The sequence below is a fragment of the Staurois parvus genome, unplaced genomic scaffold, assembly GCF_062004578.1.
Source record: "Staurois parvus isolate SC_StPar_1 unplaced genomic scaffold, SC_StPar_1.0 ptg000394l, whole genome shotgun sequence".
NCBI classification, from domain to species: domain Eukaryota; kingdom Metazoa; phylum Chordata; class Amphibia; order Anura; family Ranidae; genus Staurois; species Staurois parvus.
The window spans coordinates 4,413,903-4,424,939 of NW_028318190.1; the positions used below are offsets into that span (position 1 = coordinate 4,413,903).

The 11,037-nt window shown below is 48.1% G+C and overlaps 1 protein-coding gene and 1 non-coding gene across 5 annotated transcripts in view; one reads left to right on the forward strand and one right to left on the reverse strand.

Moving 5' to 3' along the window:
* TAF12 (TATA-box binding protein associated factor 12) overlaps nt 1-8,171 on the reverse strand; it is a 30,124-nt gene extending 21,953 nt beyond the window's left edge. The window contains exon 1 of one of the 4 annotated variants that reach the window (XM_089686264.1): nt 8,039-8,171. Coding sequence is in view for 1 of the 4 variants with exons in the window: in XM_089686263.1 (XP_089542389.1) it covers nt 47-78 (32 nt within the window). In the remaining 3 variants the exon portion in view is untranslated. Of the gene's footprint in view, nt 1-46; nt 187-8,038 lie in introns of those variants that run through there. The other 3 variants (XM_089686266.1, XM_089686267.1, XM_089686263.1) reach the window with 3 other exon arrangements.
* A 417-nt stretch (nt 8,172-8,588) lies between these two features.
* On the forward strand, nt 8,589-8,725 carry LOC149455420 (U11 spliceosomal RNA). The gene has a single exon (XR_016314068.1). It is a non-coding gene; the product is annotated as a U11 spliceosomal RNA (small nuclear RNA).
* The last annotated feature ends 2,312 nt before the right edge of the window (nt 8,726-11,037 follow it).

The window sequence follows — 11,037 nt, forward strand, 5'->3', positions numbered from 1 at the left end:
GTACGGGAAGGCAGTTACACAATGACAGGAAGAATCAATTACCTACCTATAGTTTTCACCAGTGCTCTGGAAGTTCATGGAAAACTACAAGCCATTAGCTGCAAAGGCTGATAGTAGCTGTAGTTTTCCCATTCACAGAACTCTGAACGATGTGGCCGAGTGCAGGGAGACGTTCTCCAGCTCACTCTCTCTAGAGGCGGAGGATCAAGCAGAGGCTGCAGCAGTGGTAACATGTTCCACCCTAAAAACAGGTAGAACATGTAACATGTTCCCAAAGGTGAACTTATCCTTTAATCTTTATCCAGTCTGGTGGGCCCTTGCACTACATACTTGTTGGTAAATCGAAAAGGAGATTGTAATGTGCAGTGAGCTGTAGTGTCAACAGGTAAATTACAATTTGACTATACGATCAACGTTACATTTTCCAAAAATATGGGCACCTACCTAATGTATGCAATCAGACAGGCCCTAGAACTACGTAGTTGTTGGCAGCTCTAAAAGAGTGTACAATCAGATCGTAACGTTTGTGGTGAGCTTAGGACACCATTCTTTTTGGTGCAGCTCATAAATAGACAGAGTGACCCATTCTTTCACAAATATTTGCAGAAGCAGTCTGCATGCCTAGGTGCTTGATTTTATACATCTGTGGCCATGGAGGTGATTGGAATACCTGAATCCAATGATTTGGAGGGGTGTCCCAATACTTTTGGCAATAAAGTGTATATTTATTATATATACACATACACACACAGTGAGTATAGAGAAATATTTAGCGATTAAATATAAAATAATCACATTTGGTTGCTTTGCACTCTATATCTTTGACATGGATGTTGCACTGAATAAATACAGCTGGATAAAACAAATAATTCATTTCAAGCTGCAAAGCAACAAAATGTGATTATTTTAAAGAGGGGTGATTCTTTTCTATCCTTCTCATGTTCCTCTCCTCCATTCCCAAAATCCATTCACTATATCCCTCTGCCCCTCCCAAACAACTGTATATTGTGTCCTCACTGCTCCCTTCGCCCCTCTATGGCACCCACCACCTCCTCCTATTACTCCGCTCTCCCACTGACCCCAACACCTCCACTAGGAGTTTCTCACCCTCCTGCACATCCCGCTCCCATGCCACCTTTCTCACCCTCCTCCTCCTCCTAACCGTGGGGGACATCTCCCCGAATCCTGGCCCTCCACCTCCCTCACCCGCTCAACACCCTCCCACCTCCATGTCCTACTGCAACCCCCACAACTCAGTATCTGTCCCCCTGCTCCCTAAAATCTCCCCCCCCCATTTTCACGTGCACTCCTGAACGCCCGTTCGGTGTGCAACAAGCTTACCGCCATCCACGACCTCTTTGTTTCCCGCTCCCTCAACCTCCTAGCGATCACGGAAACCTGGATCCAGCCCACTGACTCTACCTCCCCTGCTGCACTCTCCTATGGAGGTCTCACCTGGACCCACTCACCCAGGCCCAACGGTCGTAAAGGTGGTGGGGTTGGCCTGCTCCTGTCACCGCAGAGCACCTTCCGAGTCCTCCCAAACCCCCCCTCCCTATCCTTCTCCTCCTTCGAGGCCCACTGCGTCCGACTATTCTCCCCAACCCCCCTGAAGATTGCTGTGATATACCGGCCTCCTGGATCCATACCCCGCTTCCTGGATGACTTCTCCTCCTGGCTACCCTTCTTCCTCTCCTCTGAGCTACCCACCATCATCCTTGAGGATTTCAACATCCCTGTCAACCTCGACAAACCAGACACAGCCCGTCTCCTCCACCTAACCTCCTCCTTTGCACTTGCACAGTACATACAATCCACCACCCACTCCGACGGAAATATCCTGGACCTTGTCTTCTCCAACCACTGCGCTCCCCACAACCTCACTAACACCCCCTTCCCTCTCTCTGACCACAACCTGATCACCTTCTCTATCTCCTCGTTCTCCAACGCCTACCCCTCCAAATGTCACACTACTACCAGCCGGAACCTCCGCAACCTTAACCCTGCCTCCCTCCACTCTGCAGCTGATCAACTCCACGACCGCATCCTCCCCCTGTCCTGCCCCGACTTGGCTTTGACCGCCTACAACAATGCGCTCTCAACAGCCCTTGACTCACTAGCGCCTTTAACCACACGCAACATCAGACCCCGACCGCTCCAGCCCTGGCAGACTGATCACACCAAAACCCTCAAACGACAAAGTCGTGCCCTGGAGCGACTATGGCGCAAAACCAAATCCCAACAAGCCTTCACCCGCTATAAATCTGCCTTCCGCACCTACACCTCCTCCCTCCATGCTGCCAAACAGGCCTACTTCTTGACCCTCATCAAGGCCCTCTCCTCCAATCCTCGCCGACTCTTCTCTGCCTTCAGCTCTCTACTCTCTCCACCCCCACCTCCACTCAGCACCTCACTCACTGCCCTTGAGATTGCCAATCACTTCAAAAACAAGATTGACACAATTCGCAAGGACATTGCCGCAACTCACATGCCCTCTCAACCCGTCCCCTCTCACACAGCTACCCCCTTATCCCCCCTCCCCCTCGACATAACCCGCAGGGACTTGGTCGCTGCTCAAACTCTCTCCAACCCCCTTCACCCTCACTCAGCTACCCCCTCATCACCCCTCTCCCACGGCCCCACCACTGCTCTGACCTCCTCTTCCACCCCACCCTACATTCCTTATACTGAAGCTCCCCCAACACTCCGCACCTTTGAGCTTACTACCATCGAGGAAGTCTCCAAGATCCTCTCTGATGCCCGCCTCACCACCTGCCCCCTCGACCCTATCCCCTCACAACTCCTACGACCTTCCTCCTCCTCCATCCTACGCTCCCTCACCCACATCTTCAATCTCTCCCTCTCCTCAGGCACTTTCCCCTCCCCTCTGAAACATGCACACATCACCCCCATACTTAAAAAGCCCTCCCTGGACCCCAATGACCCAAACAACCTCAGACCCATCTCCCTGCTCCCATTTACATCTAAACTCCTCGAGCGCCTAGTCTACACCCGCCTATGCTCTCACCTCAACGACAACAACCTCCTCGATCCCCTACAGTCTGGCTTCCGTCCCCTACACTCCACCGAAACTGCCTTACTCAAACTCTCCAACGACCTGCTAACCGCCAAAGCTAATGGCCACTATTCAGTGCTCCTACTCCTTGACCTCTCTGCGGCCTTCGACACAGTCGACCACCCCCTCCTCCTCAAAAAACTACACTCCCTCGGCCTCAGAGATTCTGCTCTCTCCTGGCTCTCATCCTACCTGTCACAACGCTCCTTCAGCGTTACCTATAATGCTACCACCTCCCCCTCACTCCCCCTCTCTGCTGGGGTCCCTCAAGGCTCTGTCCTCGGGCCCCTTCTCTTCTCCATCTATACCTCCTCCCTTGGCCAACTCATACACTCTCACGGCTTCAACTACCACCTCTATGCCGACGACACACAAATCTATCTCTCAACCCCCCACCTCACCCCCTTGGTCTCAGCCCGAATCACACACCTACTGAGCGACATATCAGACTGGATGTCGCTCCACTTCCTTAAATTGAACCTCTCCAAAACCGAGTTTCTTGTCTTCCCCCCAGCCCGGACACCACCCCCCATTGATTTCTCCGTCACGTCCAACAACGCTACCATCAAACCCGCCCTGCAGGCCAGAGTACTGGGTGTCATTCTGGACTCCAACCTATCCTTCCAGCCCCAAGTACAATCTTTAACAAACTCGTGCAGACTCCACCTCAGCAACATTGCCAAAATCCGCACGTTCCTAACCCCAGAAACCACTAAACAGCTCATCCACTCCCTCATCATATCACGACTCGACTACTGCAACTCCCTCCTCACTGGCCTGCCTCGCCGCTGGCTATCCCCGCTTCAGTCGATCCTGAATACGGCTGCCAGACTCATTCACCTTTCCAACCGCTCTGTCTCCGCCACCCCCCTCTGCCAATCCCTCCACTGGCTTCCGATTGCGCAATGGATCAAATTCAAAATCCTAACGCTGACGTACAAAGCTGTCCACCATACTGCCCCGAACTACATCACTGACCTAATATCCAAGTACCACCCAGCACGCACACTCCGCTCCTCACAAGACCTCCTTCTCTCTAGTTCCCTGGTCTCCTCCTCCTATGCCCGCCTCCAGGACTTCTCCAGGGTGTCACCCATCCTCTGGAACTCCCTGCCCCAACCCATCAGATTATCACCTACTCTCCTCTCCTTTAGGCGCACCCTGAAAACCCATCTCTTCAGGGAAACCTACCCCACCCCCTGCTAACTTGCCTACCTCCTCCACTCTTCCTACCACTCCATCCCCCACAGCTATCTCCTCCTGTGCCACCACCCCCTCCCTCCTAGATTGTAAGCTCGAAAGAGCAGGGCCCTCGATCTCCTCATGTTTTGCATTGTATTGGTATTGTTCTGTCACCCTTTGTAATGTACAGCGCTGAGCAAACTATTGGCGCTTTATAAATACTGTATAATAATAATAATAATAATAATACCCATCGTGTGTGTCTGTATATTACACACACACAATTCTGGTGCCGAAACCGAAAATTCAGGAAACCAAAATGGACAGTTTTTAAAAATGAATATATATTTTTTGGAAAAAAATAAACTTTAATGATTAAAAAAAAGCAGCATAATATATACCCCAATTTTTTTCTAAAATATGAAATATGATGTTGAGCCGAGTAAATAGATACCAAACATGTAGTGCTTTAAAATTGTGCATGCTCGTGGAATGGCGTCAAACTATGGTACTTAAAAATCTTCATGGGTGACACTTTAGAAATTTCTATAGGTTACCAGTGTAAAGTTACACAGGAGGTCTAGTGCCAGAATTATTGCTCTCACTCTGACGTTTGTGGCGATACCTTACATGCGTGGTTTGAACACCGTTTACATATGTGGGCATGTCCTACCTTTATGTGTTCACCACTTATGTGTTCACCACTACGTGCAAGCACAGGGGGACAGGGGCACTTTATACCTTTTTTTTGTAATTTACATTTTTACTTTTTTACACTGTAAAAAATTTTAATCACTTTTACTCCTATCACAAGTAATGCATGCATCCCTTGTGGTAGAAATAATTAGTGACAGGTCCTCTCTATGGAGAGATATGGTGTCAATAAGACCCCATATCTCTCCTCTACAATGTAAAGGATTAGATGAAAAGAAGCATTGATCTAGTGCCTTAAAAAAAAAAAAAAAAAAAAAAAAAGGCCTCGTTTACAAGGCGCCAGAAGCGGAAGTGACGTCGCTCCGCTCGTCCAAGGACATAGAGATGAGTGGAGGCCATCTTTCCTTCACTTATCTCTATGCCCAGCGCCGGGATCGTTCAGTGGTTTCTCAGGTAAGGCTGAGAACTACCAAGCAGTGGCCGATTGCAAGGGGCAGCAGCGGCAGGGTTATTTTCGGCACCTGTATCGGTGCTTTTTTCATATCAGCCAACGGGTGTTTTTGGCCACGGAAATTTCGGTGCACCCCTAATATATATATATATATATATATATATATATACATACATACATACATACACACACACACACACTATATTGCCAAAAGTATTTGGACGCTCCTCCAAATCATTGGATTTAGGTGTTCCAATCACCTCCATGGCCACAGGTGTATAAAATCAAGCACCTAGGCATGCAGACTGCTTCTACAAACATTTGTGAAAGAATGGGTCGCTCTCAGAAGCTCAGTGAATTCAAGCATGGTACCGTGATAGGTTGACACCTGTGCAATAAGTCAATCTGTGAAATTTCCTGGCTACTCAATATTCGACGGTCAACTGTTAGTGGTATTATAACAAAGTAGAAGCAACTGGGAACAACAGCACGTAGGCCACGTAAAGTGACAGAGTGGGGTCAGTGCATGCTGAAGCGCACATAGAGTGGGGTCAGTGCATGCTGAAGCGCACAGTGCGCAGAAGTCGCCAACTGTCTGCAGAGACCTCCAAATTTCATGTGGCCCTCAGATTAGCACAACAGTGCATAGAGAGCTTTATGGAATGGGTTTCCATTGCCAAGCAGCTGCATCCAAGCCTTAAATCACCAAGTGCAATGAAAAGTGTCAGATACAGTGGTGTAAAGCATGCCGCCACTGGACTCTGGAGCAGTAGAAACATGTTTTCTGGAGTGACAAATCACACTTCTCTGTCTGGCAATCCGATGGACGTGTCTGGGTTTGGCAGTTGCCAGCAGAACGGTATTTGCCTAAATGCATTGCGCCAAGTGCAAATTTGGTGGAGGGGGGATGGTGTGGGGTTGTTTTTTAGGGGTTGGGCTCGGCCCCTTAGTTCCAATAAAGGGACCTCCTAAGCGTCGGCATACCAAGACACTTCGGACAATTTCATGCTCCCAGCTTTGTGGGAACAGTTTGGGGATGGCCCCTTCCTGTTCCAACGTGACTGCACACCAGTGCACAAAGAAAGGTCCATAAAGACATAGATGAGCAAGTTTGGGGTGGAGGAACTTGACTGGCATACAGAGTCCTGACCTCAACCCAACAGAACACCTTTGGGATGAATTAGAGTGGAGACTGCGAGCCAGGACTTCTCGTCCAACATCAGTGCCTGACCTCACAAATGCGCTTCTGGAAGAATGGTCAAACATTCCCATAGACACACTCCTAAACCTTGTGGACAGCCTTCCCAGAAGAGTTGAAGCTGTTATAGCTGCAAATGGTGGGCCAACTCAATATTGAAGCCTACGGACTAAGACTGGGATGCCATTAATGTTCATGTGCATGTAAACGCAGATGTCCCAATATTTTTGGTAATATAGTGTGTGTGTGTACATATGTTATATATAATATATATCTCACCACCTTAAAGCGGAGTTCCTTGTGCCACCTAACTAATATTAAAAATGCTTTCTGTCCCTCCTAACACCTATTTTAACTAACCTGGGTAAGAAAGATCTGATGGATGGGGAAACCTGATGGACGGAGACACTCCGACAGGGGAAACCTGATGGACGGGGACACCCGATGTATTGGGACACTTCGATGGGGGAGACCCGCGGGACGGGGACGCTCTCCAACGGGGGGAAACCCGCGGGACGGGGACGCTCTCCAATGGGGGGAAACCCGCGGGACGGGGACGCTCCCCAACGGGGGGTAACCTACGCGACGGGGACGCTCCCCAACGGGGGGTAACCTACGCGACGGGGACGCTCCCCAACGGGGGGTAACCTACGCGACGGGGACGCTCCCCAACGGGGGGGGGGGGGGGGAACCTACGGGACGGGGACACTCCCCAATGGGGGGGGGGGTAACCTACGGGACGGGGACACTCCCCAATGGGGGGGGGGGTAACCTACGGGACGGGGACACTCCCCAACGGGGGGGTAACCTACGGGACGGGGACACTCCCCAACGGGGAGGTAACCTACGGGACAGGGACACCTGATGTATTGGGACACTTTGATGGGGAAAACCTGATTTATTGGGATACTCCGATGGGGGAAATCTGATGTATGGGGGCACTGTGATTTTGGCAGCTGATAAATGGGAGCACTATGATGGGGGAATCTGATATATGAGGGCACCTAATCTATGAGGGTACTCTGATGGGGACACCTGATTTAAGGGGTTCCCTGATGGGGACACCTGATATGGGGGGGGGGGTACTCTGATGGGAACAACTGAACTAAGAGGTTGCCTGTTGAGGATACCTAAAGTAAGATAGTTCTATTTTCTTTCACTTGAAAAGTGAGGTTTGGACCTCGGCTGGGATACCGGACTTCCTAATTCATTACCCCTGGCCTATAACGGCTACAAGGCATGAACATACAGCCTATGAAGAGGCTACAAGGTATGAACTTACAGCCTGTTTACTAAGAAGGTAGGCGCCCAGCTGGCAGTCCTGGGGAGCAGAGTTCACCTAGACGGGTCAGGCTGGTCTGGGGAAGACGAGCCGATACCGGCAGCACCACCCCCCTCTATGAAGTACACACACTGAAGCACGAAGCTCCAACAGCCGTACAAACATCACGACAAATACAAGTCCCAGTCCACTCACCTAATCCGCTTCCTCGCCCGCCGGAACCGCGTCACCCGGCCACCCCTCCGCACACGCGCAGTTTGTGTTGTAATATTTTTTTTAAAAAAAATTGCAATAACTTTATCGACACCCTCCGATGTACACCGCGTTAATCCGTGCTGTTTCTGAACGTGTAGATTCGCGGGCAGCTTTTATGAGGAATGCTCTGAAGTAATATGATAGCATGTGTTCCGTGACAAAAGGCACAACTAACACGTGACGTGATACACGCCGACCTAGCCTTTGTTTTCTTGTCGCACAATAAAACCCTCCCCGGGCACTGTCCCATGATCCTTTCGCGTATTTGCATCTCATTTGCATGCGATAAATTGCTCAGAGAAGAGGCTGTTTTCGGGTGAAATTTGATCAGTGTAAACTATAAAATGATGTTTTTAATACCCTGATGTGAATAATATCATTAGATATATAATACACAGTGAATTCGATATAGATGATACAGTATTAAAGTCGCCTTATGGTGAGAGGTGACCTCATACACCCTGCCTGTTTTCTCGACCAATGCTTCGTTAAAAAGGGCTTGTGCCGTGTTCGGCACATCACGGGCTCCTTGTTTTGGGGACTGTGGTGCGGAATCGACATCAAGAGATTTCGAAAGCATAATTTTTGTAAATTGGACTGCCTGTGATCATTATTCCGGGCGTCCTCACTACTGAGGTGGAAAAATAGATAAAAACTGGAGAGGAATCTGTCTTCTGAAGGATCTCCCTTGTTGTGATGTATTCTGTTGGTTATATATCACTGTGTTTGGAGGTCACCCTTTTCTGGACTTCTGTGAAAAGCTTGTGTTTTCTATTTCATCCATTAAAGAGATGGAATATTTATTTATTTCAGGTACTTATATAGGGCTGTCAATTTACACAGCGCTTTACATATATATTGTACATTCACATCAGGCCCTAACCCTCAAGGGGTGTACAATCTAAGGTCCCTAACTCACATTAATATATATACATACTAGAGACAATTTAGACAGGAACCAATTCACCTACCAGCATGTCTTTGGAGTGTGGGAGGAAACCAGAGTACCAGGAGGAAACCTACGCAGGCACAAGGAGAACATGCAAACTCCACACAGGTGGTGCCGTGGTTGGGATTCGAACCAACGACCCTAGTACTGCCAGGTGGAAGTGCTAACCATTTAGCCACTGTGCTGCCCGATAGGTTTCTAGACCTCATTCTCGCTTCAACGTTTTCCACTTTAACTACATGCCGCCCAGCCACTGTACATATATGGCGGCAGGGCGGCACTCGCAGGCAAAACCACGTTTTAAAATGTGTGTTTTGTAAACAAATAGGGGGCGCGCCGCCGCCCTGTCTGTCCCGCGGATCACCGCCGCAGATGTCAGTCGCCGGGTCACAGCCGCTCCTTAGCGGCTATGTCCCGGCGATCAGCGGCAAACAGTGACAGAGAGCACAGCTGCAGTAGCTGTGCTGTCTGTCACTTCCCTGTCAGCTCGAGGATGAGCTGATCGAGAAAGAACAGTTTCTCTTTCTCGATCAGCCTTGTCCCGTACAGTACACACCCCCGCCCCCTAGTAAAACACTCCCCTCACTCCTATAACCCTTCCCTGCAAAATAAAGTTAACCCCTTCCTCCCCATTGCCATTAGTACAGTGTCAGTGTTTTGTTTTTTTTTGTACTGATCACTGTATTAGTGTTTTTGGGGATGTCAGTGACCCCAAGTCAGTACCCCCCAATGTCAGAATGTCCGTCGCAGTCCCGCAGTCCCGCCATAAGTCGCTGGTCGCTGCCATAAGTCCCTGATCGCTGCCATAATTCGCTGATCGCCGCCATTATTAGTATAAAAAAAACCTAAAAATCCCAGTATCTTTCCCGCCATTTGTAAACGCTATAACTTTCACGTAAACCAATTAATTTACACGTATTGGGTTTTTTTTTAGCAAAGACATGTCGCAAAATGCATTTTGGCAGAAATTTATGACTAAATTTGATTTTTGCATTTTTTTTTACTGGACATGTTTTATAGCAAAAAGTCCAAAATATTGTTTTTTTTTTTCCTCAAAATTGTCAGCCTTTTTTTTTATAGCGCAAAAAATAAAAACCGCACAGGCGATCAAATACCACCAAAAGAAAGCTCAATTTGTTGGGAAAAAAAAGGATGTGAATTTCATTTATGTACCGTATTGCATGACTGCGCAATTGTCCATTAAACTAGCGCAGCGCTGTATAGCAGAAAAATGGCGTAAATTGCAGTATCTATACCATAGTTTGTAGACGCTATAACTTTCACACAAAGCAATCAATATACACTTATTGGGATCTTTTTTACCAAAAAACATGGAGCAGAATACATTTTGGCCTAAATTTATAACCAACTTTGAGTTTACTATATATTTTTTATAGCTGAAAATAAAAAATATTGTTTTTTTCAAAATTTTTGGCCTTTTTTTGTTTATAGCGTGAAAAATAAAAAGCGCACAGGTGATCAAATTACACCGAAAGAAAGCTCTATTTGTGTGAAAAAAAGGACGTAAATTTCGTTTGGGTGCAGCATTGCATGACCGCGCAATTATCAGTTGAATTAGTGCAGCGCCGAGTAGCAAAAAGAGGCCTGGTCATTAAGGGGGGTAAATCCTCTGGAGCTCAAGTGGTTAATGCTCAACAAGGAGAATCCCATTCATTTCAAGGCCCCCTGTTTACATTTGAGCCTTTTTGTCGCACGTAGTAAAACGCCTATTGCTCCAAAAAGTACATGTGCTACTTTCCAGGCAGAATTGAGTGTTTTTGTCCCTATAGACTTCAATGGAAAACTCCAGGACAGTGAGAAATGAGTGTTTTTTTTTTTGATTGGACACAGAAAAACACCGATCGTTGTACAGGACCTCTGTGTGAGGTCCCGATCATGTGATCACTGATTGGCCAATCAGTGATCACATGAAGAGTAGTAAGCAAGATGTCACTTCTGACATCACTGCTTACTACCTGTGAAATCTGTG